General features: G+C 35.8%; 1 protein-coding gene across 1 annotated transcript in view; it reads right to left on the minus strand.

Annotated features, from left to right (window-relative positions):
* LOC111050512 (titin) overlaps positions 1–19017 on the minus strand; it is a 119181-nt gene extending 100164 nt beyond the window's left edge. Inside the window, exons 1-2 of the mRNA XM_039431467.1 lie at positions 18869–19017; positions 15481–15868 (exon numbers count right to left, since the gene is read on the minus strand). Coding sequence (XP_039287401.1) covers positions 15481–15648 — 168 coding nt within the window. The 5' untranslated portion in view covers positions 15649–15868; positions 18869–19017. The remainder of the gene's footprint in view (positions 1–15480; positions 15869–18868) is intronic.
* Positions 19018–19810: the final 793 nt, after the last annotated feature.

Consider the following 19810-nt stretch of genomic DNA (forward strand, 5'->3'; position numbering starts at 1 on the left):
TGGAGATTGTTTGGGAGCAGGATGTTGACCCCGGCAGTGGAGAGAATGGGCAAAACCACAAACCCAAACATGGAACAGCAAATATAGCCGTAAGTCAGTATGGTATGCACAGCAGACGGTTCCAGCTGTTGCATGCCATAAGCCATAATGTCTCTCGTCTCTCGGTCATCGCCTAGTCACCAGTCATCCGGCGTCCTCCCTCTGGCTAGACATTCAGGTCACGCCAACGAGGAAGCAGGAACACTCTTCCTTGCATCTAAGGTTCCCTTTAAGATTAAATCTACAAGTAACTGTAATCGACTACTCTGGCTGAGACACGTGCATCGGCACCGGATAAGGGAGTCTGGTCTACCCATGTGGTGAGATTTATCTAGAAACAGTATCATTGTCGTCTCGAGTTTTATAATGGTAAATTGGTACTCATATCCATCGTTAGATTACCACTCATGCACTTCCATCTCTAAAAAAGATAACTCTTCAATGTTCACTTTGTTATTTAGTACTATATTGTGCGTACGATAAAAATTACTCCATATACGATACATTCTGAGCAGGAAACATAGAAAGATCTAAAGGATAACTGATTAATTTCCATTCATTGAGAGAAATATTTGTACATTATTCAAGTAAGGAATTACCCAAGTCTAAATTTAGTAAAGAGTTTCTGTAGTAGCTAATTTATTTCCTGTAGTAGATTCGTATGATGCTTCCATTTAAAAGAATATATATTAAAATATTCAGACTAAATGATTTGAGGAAACGAAAAGGGTAGAATTTGTAACTTTAAAAAAATATTTCAAAGATTCCTTATCATCTAAACCCAGAGGTTTGAACTACAGTATTCACTCGTATGTCGAAATAATGTAAGGACTAGAAGCAGTTTGGGCGGCTGTTTGTCTTTTTTATCCTGAATATTGTAGTTATCACCTAATCTAATAAATAAAACACATAATGTCTACTAGGATGTGAATTTTGACCACATTGTTCAATTACTTCAGGCAACTCAAAAATGCCGTAGGCTAAATAGCATGAGTTATGAAGGGTTAGGGTCCTTATAAGACTGGGATAAATTAATATCGATAGAAGTTGGAGAAATTATTATTCAGTATGAGTATTGAACAGTTGCATTCAAAAGATATATAGATAGCGTAAAGTTGGCCAGCGATTGATTGGTCTGCTATCATTGGATCATTTACAAAATTACAGGAAACTGAATCGCGTGTGGCTTTCCACGGTCTGCAGATCATGTGAAGGATCCCCTTTTACCTTGTTTCAGCAACAGATCGACAACAATAATTAAAGAGCGAAGCTTCAACAATAGGCCTAGTCTAGTACAATGATTATTATAACAGTAAAATAATTTCATTCGAGTTGAAGAAAACAGTAAACCTACATATGTCAGTAGACTTGACTCACTTTGACACAAATTACTGCAGTTAGGCAACTAAATTGTACATTTATTCATTTAACTCTCTTTAAATTGCGACCAGCCCACTAACTAACAGTGCAATGAGGAGTACTGAAATTAATTGCACTGGATGAAATTGGAATTAACATCATTTTTGGAATTGGAGAGAAGAAGAGATGTATTTAAAATATTGCAATTGCAAACTGAGTTGGAGATGGAGCATCAGTCTAAATAGATTCAATGCAATAAATAAGCGAATGAAAATTTTCTCTTGTGCATGTAGTCTAAAATCATGACTTGTTTCTCCCCCTGATCCAATGAACTTGAAATCTTGAGGACGGAGGTCCGTCTTCAGGAATGTAGGAATGCTATTGGCAAAGCGCAGCACTCAGCAATACTCTTGTTAACACTTTGAAGCACTGAATGAAATGTACAACATTGTTTTAGTTTTATTAAAAAATTGATGATAGAATATTTTTGAAAACTTTGAAGTACCCAGTACATGACTTTCCAAAAATTCTAGAAAACTTTTTTTTTATGTGTCATTACGTTTATGTGGATAGTTTATGTGTGAGTTTATTATGTGGATAAGTTTGGTTTCCAATATTTTCTCACTTGATAGATCAAATTTTCAGAGTATTGTCTTTTTCAATTTCTTATCGTGGGAAAATGATATAATCTATGAGTATCACTCACATTTTATATGCTTATAAATCTGCAAATGATTTCTTCTCATGATCACGAATTAACAGAGTTTTACTAAAAATGATCGAATTATTATAAATCTTGCCTGCGAAAATGACATCACTCATCTTCTTACTTACTTCGCCTGATTTTAACCTCCACCTACTCCTGAAGATGAAGATTACATCAGTAATCACCTCTCGTGATTAACTCCCTCCTATTCCTAATCACAAGTTCTATGTAATATTATTCTAGAGGAGGTTCCACATCAAAGCTAATATTCTGTTTTCTCATTGCATCCATCTCTTTTCGCAAATGAACTCTTTCTTCTTACACCATTCTGCTCATTTCTAATCTTTCCTATGCTACTTCTCTTCAATTTTTTTTTCATTTTTGTTCACTTTGAATTCTGGCACTGTAATCCAGCATTAGAAGCTGCTTTATTTATTTATTCGAGCTTGTTTTCTTTCCAACGAGCCTTTAGAACCTCATTCGCATTCCTGAATGAGGTAACTAGGCTTCATTCCAATTACATCATTATGAATCTGCCCAAGGAATTCTGCCGGTTATAGACTCATGCCTAGTTTCAAAATACTTCTCTACACTCGACTGTACTATATTCGACTAAAGTATTTTGGCATATATTCGTGTTTACGCGTATGACCTGATCCAGAGTACTCAACTTTTTGGGTAGCTGGATTTCTTTCACCATTCTGAGGTCATTTCCAAAAATCGAATGAAAAAGTGTTCTGTATTTAGCAGGGAGGCGAGGCCAAAGTGCTGTTCTCCAAATAATATTCGAAGCGCTCCAAATTAGGATGAGGAGCGGGAGTAGAAGCTACTGAAGGGTCGGAAGGGAGGAAGGAGCGGGTGATTTTGGATGCTATTGCCTAGCTCGGTAGTAGAATGTGTTTACTTTTGACTGTTCCATTTCGGAAAGCGTCCGGTTGTGTTGTCGGCCGACGCTGCCAAACCAGCGATGATATCATCAACAGAGTTGAACTCGCGCGATCAGCTCGCATGAAATACAACAAACATGAACACGAAAAAATAATATTTGCAGTCTCCAATTTGGCAGTAGTTGCAACCAATATTCAACGCTATACGTAGCTAGTGAAGCACGAAATTCAGTAGTTTTGATTCTAATTTTGAAGTATTGATGTCTATTGGCAACGTTTGGAAAGCTACACTCGTAGCAATACTATAGATCATGACTACCATGAGCACGGAGATAAGTTTAGCAATAAGTGCATGATTCAAACCAAAATAAATATGTTATTACTGCAAAACGGCATGAAGGGAGAAATATTGTTGTCGGATATAACATATTACAATGCCATTTTAAAAGTAGATTACAATATGAATTTGACTCCAATAAAATATATTTATATTTAAAAATTGTATTTATATTAAAAAATAATCCGAATCTTGATAAATTTGAGGCTATCAACGTACTGTACTTGCATGTATATAATTTGATGTTTTCCATAATATAGAAAAGCCTTCAATGAGATATTTTCTTCAGAGAGTCATGGAAGTTGAAATTTATCGTAACATGGGGTGCAGTATTCCAGAACATCGGGTTGTTTATATTTACATGAAGAATACTACTCCCTATTATCAAGAACAAAAATGTTAGTAAATAAATAACAATTAATTATTTTCTGGTCAATATAAACGTGGCTAAGTGGTAGAGTGGACATTACTTCCAACCTTCACCACATCAACAAATAAAGAAGTCATCCTATATCAAATAGACCATTCATGATAGTAATTAAAATAGTTATGAGTTGCAGAAGCTATCAATGAATTATTTTAGGCTTGAATTATCATTTTAGGCTAGCGCACAAGTCTGACTTTGCTGGCTGTGCCAAAACATTATATTTACTATAATTTACATTTGTCTTATGTCTTATTTACATTTGTCTTATCTTGTATTTTAGCGAAATAAATATTCTATAATAACTATTGATTCCTCCTATTCTACCGACCAGTAGGAGTTGAGAACACTAACATGGACAACATTAGTGAATATTCTTTTTTCTAATGGAAACTTGAGACAAAATGTATCACAAAAAAGGAGAGAACGCCAAATTATGTTCTTACTACGAATTATAACTCCTTTTTAAGAACAAATACCAAATCTACAAGGTTGAGAGCTGAGACTATTAGTAAATATAGGATGAACTAGAAGGCCGCAGAACGGTGGGGAGAAGGTAAAAGTCATTGACACGTTTAGACGAGCATATGTTTCACAGAATTGCATGCCATTCTTCTAAAAATGTATTCGCCTCATCTTCTACTCAATGAATGAGGATTAAAGATGTGGAGTCTAGTTCGTTTGTACGAGTATTTTAAACTGAAACTACTGTATGGAGAGACCTTCATGGTCAGGTATAATCAATTCTCTATTTGCAATAAGTAAAATGAATGTAGCTCAATATTTCATACAATTATTATCGAGAAATTCTCTTTTTCCATTCCTCATGAAGGATTATTATCTTCTTACTAATATAAATTTGTCATCGAATATTGATTCTAAGAATTGCATTATCGTTCATATTGTTGTTAGACAAAAGTTTTGGATATAATAATTAATTGACCGAGCGAAGTGATTCAAGTCGACGGTTTGGCATTTCTCTTAATGTTTAAATGTTTATATGTTGCGCATTTACGGCGAAACGTGGTAATAGATTTTCATGAAATTTGACAGGTATGTTCCTTTTTAAATTGTGCGTCGATGTATATACAAGGTTTTTGGAAATTTTGCATTTCAAGGATAATATAAAAGGAAAAAGGAGCCTCCTTTATACGCCAATATGTGAGTAAAAATCTGGTGTGGCGCACTCACACAACTCTCCTCGCCGTTATGAAAATTGATCACCTGACGCTAGTGTACACGCGCATCTCAAGTCTACTATTCAAAGATTTGAGCCAGCTGGTGACAGGGCAATAACGCTGGAGACACACGAGGTCTGCTATCTCTTCATAGTAAATCATTTAATAGAATCAACAGTTGCCAGCAGTTTGCAATAATTGGATAATCACATTCTCTCCAATTTCGAGCTTATTTTCAATTTTAGGTGAAAATGTTACTGAACATTAATTGTAGAGATTTTTATGCTCAATCTTTTCCTCACGAATTTTTTTTTGTTTAAATTGTATCAGAAGCCTGATAATTGGGAATCTGAAATCAAACTTTGCTTAGATGAGGCGGAGCTCCTGAAATTTTTGCAGATATAAGACTCGTGGCAGTTGATAGAGCTTATCAATGACTATTTTAGGTATAAAATTGATCGAAATCGTTGGAGCCGTTTTCGAGAAAATCGCGAAAAACCCCGTTTTTGACAACATTTTAGCCATTTTAGCCACTATCTTGAATTGCATTTGATCGAAATTGTTCGTGTCGGATCCTTATAGTGTAAGGACCTTAAGTTTCAAATTTCAAGTCGTTCTGTTAATTGGGAGATGATATATCGTGTACACAGACGCACGTACACTCATACACACACACACACACACACACACACACACACACACACACACACACACACACACACACACACACACACACACACACACACACACACACACACACACACACCACACACACACACACACACACACACACACACACCACACACACACACAACACACACACACACACACACACACACACACACCACACACACACCACACACACACCACACACACACACACACACACACACACACCACACACACACACACAAATACAGACCAATACCCAAAAACCACTTTTTTGGACTCAGGGGACCTTGAAACGTATAGAAATTTAGAAATTGGAGTACCTTAATTTTTTTCGGAAAGCAATACTTACCTTACCTATGGTAACAGGGCAAGGAAAGTAATGAAACGTATAGAAAATATTAAATTAGGGTACCTTAAATTTTTCTGGAAAGCAATACTTTCCTTACCTATGGTAATAGGGCAAGGAAAGTAAAAATCAGACTATAGAATTATTCATCATAAATCAGCTGTGGAGTGGATTATAAATCGCATGCCATGACGCATGCAATTCAATATCTCAATGTAACTTGGTAAAAAATCAGCAGCTATGTAGACTATAAATTGCATGCCTCATTGAATGAAATTTTCATGCACTATTAATTAGGATGCGAAGAACGTATAACAGCTTGTCTGGGCACCTAGATGTCTCCTGGTTTTTTCGCGCTAAATTCCGGAAAGCGTTATATATGATAACTAAATCTTGTGTAAGCATGATCTGATCAAATAAATAGTTTGTGTATCAGTGTGGATGTGCATATAGCCGCCTACACACTTGCAGACCAGACCACAAACAGTCTGAGTCTTTGGTGTGGTCTGCAAGTGTGTAGGGCTGTCTTCAGACCGATTAATGATTTTCAAACCGTCTGCCGGTCTGCTGACTTGAACCCCAGACAGACTGTTGTGCTTCCCGGAACACTATTTTGGTCTGGTCTTGAAGTGTGTCTTCAGACGGCAGACAGTCTCCAGTAGCTCATCGGAAACTTAAATTGCCGAAAAATGAAGATAGAGAAATTGTGATTCCAGATTCAGATTCAGCGCCCTCAAATTAATAAAATGCTTCGCGAGTACTCAAAAATAATCAAAAGTGAGAATTTTTTCAATTGCATATGATAATCATTAAATCACTATAAGGTTAGCAGATTTCTTGTTCCACTACAAATTATAGAAGTAATCAATATTAGCCTATGCCTTTACAATTTATCACTTTTTTCATTAATTCTTTATCATTATAACAGGCTGGGCACCCGTGCTTCGCTACGGAAATTGAAAAATAGATTATTTTTGAGAGATATTTATAATCCAAATTCAATCAAATCGTTTTAAATCGTGTCTCAGATTCACCATGCAATCGAAGGTTGCTTGCTAAATAGAACTGAATTAATTGATCAATTATACAGTTTCGTCACTGTCATACAACATTGTATCCTGAGAGGTGCTTTCCCTACATGAAAATTTTAACATATATGTCATGGGAGCCGGAAAGAAGAATGTACATTATAGGAGACGAACTACACCTAGCTATAGGCCTATTCCAAGTTACATTCAAATACATTTCTATGATACTTAGTTACCCAGGAATTTTATTTTAGATGAGAGAAGGATTCTCTTATTCATTCTCGTGGTATTTAGTGTGGATTAGGAGTTAACAGAGTCATGTGCAACTGGGTGTAAAGGCTCTAAAGGCCATGGCTGCGTACAAACAAAGAGCAACAAGGGAACCAATTCAGCAGAAGCTGGCGAAATAGTCGCATTTCTATAATGAGAGTATTCACATAATAATAACAGCTGGGATAAAAAGCAAAAATGCCATAAATAATATTGAAACAGGTGTGATCATTAATGTAATGTTCTTCATCTAATCTAATGTGAATAAACTAGTAGCTCTGTGAACAGTAGACCTCACGCAGTATTTTCATCCACAAGTACCTAATTGAAACTATAGACCTTATTATGGAAATACAGCAATAGACTGGCTTCTCCACACATCTGTGTAATCACTTGTCAGCTGATTTATGATGAATAATTCTATAGTCTAATTCTTACTCCAATATTGGCGTATAAAGGAGGCTCCTTTTTTCCTTTTATATTATCCTTGAAATGCAAAATTTCCAAAAACCTTGTATATACGTCGACGCGCAATTTAAAAAGGAACATACCTGTCAAATTTCATGAAAATCTATTACCGCGTTTCGCCGTAAATGCGCAACATATAAACATTCAAACATTTAAACATTAAGAGAAATGCCGAACCGTCGACTTGAATCTTAGACCTCACTCCGCTCGGTCAATTATAGTACATTTCACATCAATGTGTCAGCATCGTTTGAATGTGGATCAGTGATGCTATTGATAGCATGCTACTGAAAGTTTGAAGTGAAAATCAACAAGTCATGCATATTCTCCATTATTTTTATCGAAAGCTACCTTCTATTTTTCTTTGGTGAAACAATAATTTTTTGGGGATGATTGAGAAAATGGGGATGGAGAAAAGCGCCTTACTTCTATAAAAGATAGGAGAAAAGATAAAAGATAAAGGTAGAAGATAGTAGAAAAGATATTTCCACATTTGGGAAAGCAACAAAAGCTATTTGGTCGTTTTAATAAACAACCCTTTTGTTCTCCCAAGTAAATTTTGACCGAATTTCCTCATTCTTTACACACAGATTCTGCCACGGACACGTCTGAAGTTTTAAAAAGATCCTCCATATATAGCATAATGAATAATCCAAATTTCATCGAAATTGTTGAAGAATTTTCCGAGATCTGTCGAATAAACAAACACAAATAGTATTGATAGAATCGGATCAATTGATAAAAGCAACTCCCGTCATAAAATTTTGTTTCATGAAACATTGAGAATTAATAAAAATTATCTATACCCTCAAGAATGGCCCCGATTGAAGCAGCAGTGCCCAATCAAGTTTTTGCACAATAAATGTATTTCAAATTCTTTAGCTTCTACCTAATGAAGTGACAGAATTCAAATCTTGTCAAGAAATCATCCTCAACTTAGGCCAACCTGATAGACTTAAAAATCAATTTAGTTGCCAAATTCAACCGTAACATCTGTTACGAAAAGGTACTCGCTCTAGATATAGTTCTACTCAACGTTAGTCTACTAACTTTGAGTTCTACTAACATATAGTATGGACATTTGAATTGTTTAAGAGAGAGGTGTTAAGAGATCGGAAAAATAAGAATATACATGCTAAAAGACGAACTTCAAACCATTCGTCATTATGATATTCCCCTAAATTATCCTCGTTTAAGAATGAGGCTTACAGTTCAATGAGCAAGGAAAGTTGTGTGAGTGTACCACACCAGATTTTTTGTAATGTGTATTTATAAAGAGGAATAAATTGATTTGATTTGAATAATATTGATAACTCGAAGTAACATTTTTTCCCGACCTTTCTCTGCTTTCAGTTCGGTCAGCTTTTGGTAATAGAAGTTGTTTACAACAGATGATTAGCATTGTCGATACACCAACCCAAACAGCCATTACTCGTTTCAACAGCGATATCTCGCCAACACAACATACAGACAGGAATTACTCTGATGGACAGTATAAGAGGAAGCTGCGGTTTATAACTGCGCGAGGTCTACTGTTCACAGAACAACTAGTATATCAAGTTGGGCCTAATATTCGAGTATTGGAGTTCTGTCAATACTGAGTCGTAAGAAACACTATATATTTAAATATAGAAACAACATAATTAGTGTTGTCACTTATGATTTGTAAGTCTTGACCTGAAATGTATCTGAATTGAATAGAGATACATCAACTAATGCACACTAAACCTAGAAAAGTTTTCGTATAAAGATTATCTCTAGAGGAGAAAGTCCTTGTTTATATTCAGTATTGAAAAATTTCAAGTATGATTTATTGTTTGTCATCTAATACAATATACAAGAAATATAACGTGAGATAATTTTGCGAGCTATAGCAAAATAGACCTTTCGAGTCCACTCCCTCAGTGTCCATCATGGACACACGTTTATCAATTGACACACCTATGGACACAGCAGCGCTCAAGACGTATTTTGTGTACTCAATCATATGCTAATGTTGTGTCCTTATCAGTTTGAACCCCTGACCTTCTTTTCCAACAGTAAATCAAGTTCATGAACCCAAACCAAGAAAAATGTGACCTTTTTTGTTATCTGAAGTTTATGGAGTTTCAACGATAAGTTGTTGATTACTGGTAGAGGATACTAATATTTTGATTGATTGATCTATTGAAAGATTCAAGACTTCAATCTTCATCTTCACATTGGCTACATTGTAGTGGATTAGTAGCACATGTGGAGTTCAACAGTCATATCTCTCTTAAATCAACTGGATAGAAATCCTTGACTAGCCAAACCACGTTCTCAAAACCGTTGGTTATCAGTGACATAAAATACCAGTTGGTCAGTGGAGGAGAAATGAATGAAATGCCAAGAAATAAGTGTGCAGAGTGGCAAACTAAGCGACTTGCGAAATAGTGTTTGGAAAGAGACGTGAAAGAGTGTGCTCGTTGTAGTGATAGTTGTTGAGTGGATTGAGCGAGGCCTCCTCGCAGATGGTCGACACAATAATTAAATTGCGTGATTATGGCAAAAATGAACCAGAGCTAGGGCGTCAGGATGAGTTGTGATTGAAGTCGGAGAGCAGACACCGATTCACCGAGATTTCTGATCGATTGGAATTGGGAAAACGACATAATAATTCGACTCCTTCTTCAATAGCGTACCTGCTGGTCTCCACTATCCAGCCTTTCGATTCTCTCTTCAACACACATATAAGGTAAAAATATGCGAGACGACTTGTCAAGTTGTGATTGTGTGAGTGTATATGTGTGTCTGTGTGAGAGTCTATAGCGGTCGCGCACGTTCAAAGAACAACTGAGAGACCGACCACGAGGAGAGAGAGAGAGACATACAACTCACCTCTTGTACAGGAGAAAGCCTGCGAAAAAGCCTGGCCAAGTCAACGCTGTTTAATATTTGGGGAACCCGTTGTCTTCATTGTGAATAAATAAATAAATGAACTACCTACTGATTGCGTGCAATAACTCATGCAATTAATAACTAAAATAACATAGTATTGTCTCTCGAACTTTCTCTGCTTTGAACTTGGGCTGTCCTGTTGCCAGTTTGTCTTGAAGGAGATTAGCTTTTGATGTTAGCATTTTTGATATACCAACCCCAACAGCCATTAGCCGTTTTCACACCGATATCTCGCCGACACAACATACAGACAGGATTTACTCTGATGGACAGTATAAGAGGAGACTGCGGTTTATAACTGCGCGAGGTCTACTGTTCACAGAACTACTAGTATATCAAGTTGGACCTAGTATTCGAGTATTGGAGCTCTGTCAATACTGAGTCGTAAGAAACACTATATATTTTAATATAGAAACAACATAATTATTGTTGTCACTTATGATTTGTAAGTCTTGACTTGAAATGTATCTGAATTGAATAGAGATACATCAATACTAATGCACACTAAACCTAGAAAAGTTTTCGTATAAAGATTATCTCTAGAGGAGAAAGTCCTTGTTTATATTCAGTATTGAAAAATTTCAAGTATGATTTATTGTTTGTTATATAATACAATATACAAGAAATATATAACGTGCGATAATTTTGCGAGCTATAGCAAAATAGACCTTTCGAGTCCACTCCTTCAGTGTCCATCATGGACACACGTTTATCAATTGACACACCTATGGACACAGCAGCGCTCAAGACGTATGCTGTGTACTCAATCATATGCTAATGTTGTGTCCTTATCAGTTTGAACCCCTGACCTTCTTTTCCAACAGTAAATCAAGTTCATGAACTCAAACCAAGAAAACTGTGACCTTTTTTGTTATCTGAAGTTTATGGAGTTTCAACGATAAGTTGTTGATTACTGGTAGGGGATACTAATATTTTGATTGCTTGATCTATTGAAAGATTCAAGACTTCAATCTTCATCTTCACATTGGCTACATTGTAGTGGATTACTACTCTAGCACATGTGGAGTTCAACAGTCATATCTCTCTTACAGCAACTGGATAGAAATCCTTGACTAGCCAAACCACGTTCTCAAAACCGTTTCTTATCAGTGACATAGAATACCAGTTGGTCAGTGGAGGAGAAATGAATGAAATGCCAAGAAATAAGTGTGCAGAGTGGCAAACTAAGCGACTTGCGAAACAGTGTTTGGAAAGAGACGTGAAAGAGTGCGCTCGTTGTAGTGATAGTTGTTGAGTGGATTGAGCGAGGCCTCCTTGCAGATGGTCGACACAATAATTAAATTGCGTGATTATGGCAAAAATGAACCAGAGCTAGGGCGTCAGGATGAGTTGTGATTGAAGTCGGAGAGCAGACACCGATTCACCGAGATTTCTGATCGATTGGAATTGGGAAAACGACATAATAATTCGACTCCTTCTTCAATAGCGTACCTGCTGGTCTCCACTATCCAGCCTTTCGATTCTCTCTTCAACACACATATAAGGTAAAAATATGCGAGACGACTTGTCAAGTTGTGATTGTGTGAGTGTATATGTGTGTCTGTGTGAGAGTCTATAGCGGTCGCGCACGTTCAAAGAACAACTGAGAGACCGACCACGAGGAGAGAGAGAGACATACAACTCACCTCTTGTACAGGAGAAAGCCTGCGAAAAAGCCTGGCCAAGTCAACGCTGTTTAATATCATTCCAGGGTTGTAGCGGGCAGCGACTTTCTTATGAAGGAGTAAATAAATGGACTTTTGATGGGAAGAAAGTGATACAGAAAATCATAATACAGAAGTTATAGATATAGTACGCCAAAAAATACTCCTTTTAAAGCTCCTCATCCAACTCACATATCTTCTCTTAGCAGGTGCTTTATTGGTGTTATATAGCTCAATTTCCAGAACTTGTTGGTTGTTCGACAGAATACAGTACACAAATAATAATGTGCATGGGCTAGTAATATTCAAGAGTTGGATGGCTTTATGAAATTCTTCAATATCATAGATTTTAAAAGACGCTTTATATAACTTCAATAAATTAATCTCAGTTTCAAGATGGACAATCCAACTTTGCTTTTGCCAAGCTATTGCTTTCTCGAAAGTATTTTATAGACCCACTTGATGGAGAGGAGTGAGATGGGTATATGGTTTTATGGGCACTTGTATGCTTTGTTCAAAGATATAAAATCACATATTTCAAGAGTTTTTGATTAAATGGTTTCAAGAAAACTTTATGAGAGGTTAATAGAACGCAAAAAAATGCGATGATCAAGACCAGTAATTACAATATTCATTCATAAAAATATAATATTCATTCCTCATTCCAAGCATTATATCATTTTTCCCATAATTTTTATCTCCAAATCTTTTCAATAGTACCTACCAAAATAGAATATATTTAATCTCAATTTCAAGATGAGTCCATAATATTTAAGACAATTTCAATAATTTTCAGTCCATATATATTCATTTATTATCCTCCATCAAAAGAAGGCCAATTAGTCAAATAGATAGATTTTTAATTTGGAAATTTTAAAAATAATTTATTTTCAATGTCCAATCACATTACAAAATTGCTACAATTTAGTCCGAAATGGGATATTCTCACCAGCTAGCAGAATAGACGAAAAAACAATACATCTCTCAAGGATAAATATTCGACTTGGATATTTATTGGCATAGGTGTGCTAGCAAAGTATGTACACGATGTGCGTTGTTTGCAGACCTTTTGTGCAATCGACCGACAATAAAACAAAAAAATGAACACGATATTTGCTGAGGAGGAGGGAGGAGGGAGGAGGGAAGAGGGACCCTCATAGATCGTAGGTGTTGGGAAAGTGTGTCACTAGTGATTCCAAGAGACCAAATAAATTATCATTCTAGCCACTCTCGATCTGTTTACGGCCTGACGTTTTTCATTCGCTTCATTTTATCGCTCGATACCACTGTTGAACAGCCAATCTTATCCATGACGGCATATACGGTCGTAGAACGTGCATATGAATCCACAGTACCAATTAACAATGATCGCTAACCTATTGTTTGCACAACCTCTTATGGATATATGAAATTCATCTTTCTATTTTCGGACAAGAATGTATTTAATTCTGCATAAATTATTCAGGCATAGATATAAGAAGACAACACGATATAATACTGGCTTAAAAAAATACAGAATAGGTATTTGAATGGACGACAGTAACGTGTAAATCTCAAGTAGCAGTCTTTATTTTTGTGGGATACTTGTTGAAGATTTATATAGGTAACTTTATGGAAGTTGAGATATCAAGTTCCTCAGAATCTTCAACCAGTATAGACAATATAATTTCCTAATGATTAAGGAATTCAAGGTATGAGGGCTGATAGAGGGTAGGTAACTAAACTATTACGGAAAAATAGTTACCGTATACTGTTACTAACTAGAGCACCACAATTATTTAGGTAATGTCGCAAATCAGATCATGAGTTTTGGCATGATTCTAACCATCCCTTGTCTCATTGCATGCTCAGAAGTATGAGGGCATTATCAATAACGATTCTGAATTATTTATATGATAGAATGAATAACTAAACTTCATGATGTTGAAATGTGCTATAATATAGAGCGCAAAGAGTTCATAAAAATGATTACCCTACTGCAACTCTCGACAACTTGCATCTTGAATGAGTTTCAACATATTCATTGTCACCCTATTATTCCAATATTCAAATGCATCATGCATTTGAGGGTTCAAGGTCATATGTAAGATAAAAATGTTGCTGTGGAATGGATTACATCATAATATTTCTGTTCAATCCTTATCTATTACTATCACTTGACATACAAAGAATTCACGCCCAATAAATCCCTCAACGCTACGGAATTCATTCGGATAACATAAAATACAGTTATTCGTTTCCACTAGGCCTACATTGTTATCTGAGGTCAATTCCTATTGTCATACGTTAATCTACCCACTTCTGTTACTCCAGGTATGAAAAACTTAATACAGTAAAACTGAGAATTGTTCAACTAATCTATGTGACAGTGGAGAAATCACTCACAACAAATACAGTAAGTTCTTATGACAATACACATTGTTATCGAGTGTGCATTCGAGACAGCTGGTGGGTCGGAACAGTAACTGCACTGAGTTACTTACCTACGTACCTATTTACGTACCTATTTACGTACCTATTTACCTACAACCGTACCTAGTTATACCGCAGTAGCTGGAATTGTTTCCATTCATATTAAATCATTCAGTGCTGCAATACAGTACAATAATATAAACTACTAACTACAATAGCATTAGTTACATGACACTAGTAACCAGTTTATTTTTCCCAAATAAAATTAAACTGGAGCCAAGATATAGTACATTATTGTCTATTCTAATTGCATTCCTTGGATACCTGCACATTTAGTAAACACAGTAAATTTCTCAGGTGATTCTGTACCACAATACAGGAGAATATTGCACTCTTAAGCCAACACACACATTTTTGGACGTTCGATCTTTTGCCATCCTTATGAATTCTACCACATTAAACGGAGCTTGACAAACATAATCTGTTTGACATCATCTATTTAATCAAATCGAATTTATAAGAACGGCAAACAAATCGTACGTCCAAAAATCGATGTGTGTGTAACTGTCTTTACATGTATAATGCAAATTATGTACTGTATATTATTGAGGTACCGGTACAGTATATGAGAAGTATTTCTCTGGTGATACAGTGGAAACCGGTCGAATTATACATGTAACCTACGTAAACTACTCTCGTACATGCTTGAGGAACCAATGTGTGCGACTTGTATACTGTTTTGTATGTAATAAATGAGTAGAAGTGAACCTACTTGAACGAGAGCGATAACAACTCGCGTGCTGCCGCTGTTGACCACAATCGTGCTGAGTGTTGTCGTTTTTTGAGCCGCCTGTTGCCGGAAAGACGACTCAAGGCCGTTGGCGCCCGAAGATGCCAAATCAGCTGATTGCAGGGTGGCTGCGGCGCCGCCTCTGTCCATCCTGATCCCGAAACACGATCCTCAGGATCCTGATGTCAAGTCGTAAATATCCAATCGGGGAGACAGCTGCTGTCCTTATCACTCAGATCACTGACACACAACACGCCGCGCTCACACGCAAGCACAAACCGAGGCAAGAGTTGAAAAATTTATCGAAAGTCGATCGGTCGAGAGTCGATTATTGTATGCGATTCGTGGAAATTTCAACAATAGTTTCTACCTAAAGGGAAACAAAAATGTGAAACCTGTTGCTTGTTCTCAATAAAGGGCGCAAGAGATGTGGTTTGATAAGAGCTTCGTGTTTGTATTCCATTGAGTTTAATATTTTGTGAAAAACAGTTAATGAAGTCAACCATTAATAACTGACCTTATAGGCTTATACTTACTCTATTCCAATGTTTGACAGATTAATAATAATCCAATTATCACATAAAATAATAGGCCTTTATGCTCAATAGCTCTTGTATCTTGTGCCAAAATTTACTTGTTAGTACCTACCTTAAGAAAATAGTACTTGAAAATATATTCTGATCATAGATTTCCATGGAATTTGTTTTGGTCACAAATGAAGTGATGGAAATTGAAAACCGTTAGGATCAAGTGGTTTGTCCAGAGAGTCTGTTCACAAGAGAATCTCTGCTCACTGCTCTCAAAACTTTTCAGAGTGAGAGCAAAGATTCTCTTCACAAGGCGAAACTCCCGTCATGTTGGTCAGCAAAATTTTGATCATAAATGAATGGAATAGAATTTAAGGTAAATAGAAGAATGATAGAATTGAAAGGGGATGATAGCGATACATTAATAACAATTATGTCGTATTTTAAAATCATTTGAGCAAACTTGGAGCTAATATTCGAGTTGCCTTTCCGTGTCAATACCATGGCCCTAGTCTAATTTCTAAAAACAAGTTTGAAATGTTAAAAATTTTCTGTCACTATCCAGTTTGATTGCAACTACGAACTACCTCAGTAATTCCAAATAAGTTGAATGCAATTCAGCAGAGTTTTCTTTGTTGAAAATTATTTGCCTCTTGATTGATCGATCAACAAGAAATCGAATGTTTTCAATAGTTGAAAAAATGCTGATAAGATAATTTGAAGAAAATCAATTGCACTGACTCATATTTTTCTGTTTCTTCAATCAACACATTCACTTTTCTCAAGTTTGTATCTACCACATTTCTAAATCCTTAATGGAATTCATCATTATTTTACTTTTACTTTATTTACTATCATTATAATAGGAAAGACAAGTAGCTTGAGAGTCTCTCATAAGTCAATGCAAATTATGGTTCTAATTTCTAAATCTGGAGTGATGGAAAACAGAAGAGTTTATCTTTGAGACAGTAGTAAGTAAACAAGCTAAAGATGGGAATTTCTCCTATTTTCCAACTATTTAATCATTTCTCTCTCCTCAATAACCAACTATCACAATCTTTTCTTTCGGAAATTCTCTCCTACATTCAATTCCGAAACCCAAAAATAAATGCATCTATTTTTCTTGAGTATGATGCCACATAGGCTTATGTATTGATAATAGGAAAGCTGATAATGATGCTGCGAGATTATACATACATAGCCTACTATATAATATACCATATTTTTTCAGTTCTTCTCTGGATGAATCATTCTACGAGATAAAAAATTTTCATTGTTGAGAAAAGAAGCCACCGTATCTAATCCAAACGCAATTGACGATATTCAAGATATGCCTAATATTTTATGCACCTAATCATCTATAATTAATAATTAGGTTATTATTTTTAAAAAATGTGATGATTTGAATATACATGAGTCATGGGTTATTATTGTACGTCCTTGTGATGTTATGTTTCGTGATATGGAGTAGTGGACCTATTAAAAACGATTGATATAATTTTAAGATGCAATTAATACCACAGCAATCCTAATAAAAGTCTCATGATTGGACATAGCGACCTTTGACACTGATAATAATTGAAATAAATCGTGTACTTTGTCAACACAATGAGATTGGAAATAGTTATTTATTGTTTCCTATATTGACAGGACATTTGTAATGACTCTTCACAGTTCGAATCTATTCACGATTTGAATAGAATGCAGATGACTAACCACACCCGTCATAAAAAGGTGCTTTCCATTTCAAATTTACTAATAAATGAACACAGTGAATAGTGTGAATAGTTTGGTTAATCCATTAAATTTCTCATTCTCCTTCAAATGGATTCTCTTGAAAGTGTGAATGATACCAAATGTGTAGAAATTGTTTTGATTTCTATGATTGATGTTCCGATAAAAATACCAACTCACAAGGAACGTTCTAAGTATATTATTCTTTTTGAAGCTATACACGGACTTATATCATTGTTCCAATCAAAGTTGAACTCAAACAATTTCATATTTGTAAATATTTTGAAAGCATGTGATTCTAATGAAGAGATGAAGTTGGTAGATGATAATAATAACAAGAAGGATCCGTACATGAAAAAACGGTGGACATCACAACATTTTATGTGAAGAGGATTTAGGCCAGATCTTCCAAATGAGCTTTTCACGATTTTACGACAATTTCTCTGCGAGCTCTAGCTATTGAACCATGTCTACAGGAAGAGAATTGCTATAAATGTCGAAATAAAAAACGTAATTTATGACTGATGAGCCTTAAATGAATGCACTCCTATAATGTTCACTTATGCTGAATAGTCAGTACTCTATATTCAATAAACATGAATATTCAATATTTTTAGCTTTTTCTTGGAAGATATTATAATATAGAGTTCATGTTAAAAGATTTTTGTGATCAATCATATCGACTTTCAAGCAAAAATTGTTCAATAAGTACACAGGAGGCACATATATATATAACACAGTTATAAATAGAAATGATTGAGAAGAGCTGATTTCTGTGGGTTGAAATATTTCCACCATTGATTGTATGAATTACTTTTAAAGTTTATAAAATTTCTAAATCTTTGATAAATTTCAACAGTATCTTTATATGCTCTGGTGCAATTCGCTATTATCCATACATTTCTCTCATCTTAAAACACCCAATAATGTTAACAGTTATGAATCACATATTCCATAAGAACACTCTCTCCTGTCATGAGAACAAGCATGGTTTTTGACAATCACAAAATACGTAATTTCAATTTGATAGAAGAAGATTCTTCAGCTCACTTAGAAGTTCCCTAAGAATACAGAGAGTACCTATTACTGATAATAATAAATTAAATTACCAAGAGTTATTTCCCAACCAACAAACTACCGGCACGGTCACGCACCATCTCTTTCAAACAGATGATAAACACACTCACATCTACAATCAACTTCACCACTACACATTCTGTAGCCGACTGACTGAGTTCGACATGGTCCTCGACGCTACGATAGAGCAGAACAGCTCAGATATCCACGACGCATGCGCAAACGCCAAGTTTAGTACTCAACTGGCTGGATTGCTCGCGGGGATTGGAATTATAATTTGGCAAAGCCGCTCCTCCACGACCACTGTTGTATTTCTTTTCTACGGAACGGTCTCTCGCTCATCACGAGGTAATTATCTGGCTACATCGAAAGCAAATTATTATTGTGGTGCACTTAGATGCAATTGCTTGTGATATTGGATGTCGGTGAAATTGAGTTGAATGTTTAGTGTATAATTTTCGGCACTTAGCGCAAAGCTGCAAAAATGATATAAAGTGAGCAAAAACACTTTCAGGGGTTTGAGCAGCCTTCACCGTTTGATGAGTCAATGTAGTCGACAGCAAAAGTCATTACCCTCAATGATTCAATCAACAGACTTCTAATCACTTGAATTTTGAATATGGAAACTGTGAGGTTTCATAGTAGCCTAAAGCTAGTTTCAAATTTGATTGGTAGTGCCAAAACCTGAATAGGAGCTACATCCTAAAACGTAATTTTTACTGAGGGTGTAATCACATTGAATGCGTATAGCCTATGTGTAAGGTCACGTCGAATCATGCACGAACCAAAAAACAAAATTTGAAATGCCATTGGAACCCGTTGATACTTGCAGGTAGCTGAACCAGCAAAGTGCAAGCGTTCAGTGTCAGTTCAATTGCTCTTTCCAGATTCTGTTTATCATCTTCACGCTTGTTCATGCAAGCTTGCACTTGCACATATAAATACGCATTCAATGTGATCACACCCTACGGATG

This window comes from Nilaparvata lugens, chromosome 6 (assembly GCF_014356525.2).
Source record: "Nilaparvata lugens isolate BPH chromosome 6, ASM1435652v1, whole genome shotgun sequence".
Classification (NCBI taxonomy): Eukaryota; Metazoa; Arthropoda; class Insecta; order Hemiptera; family Delphacidae; genus Nilaparvata; species Nilaparvata lugens.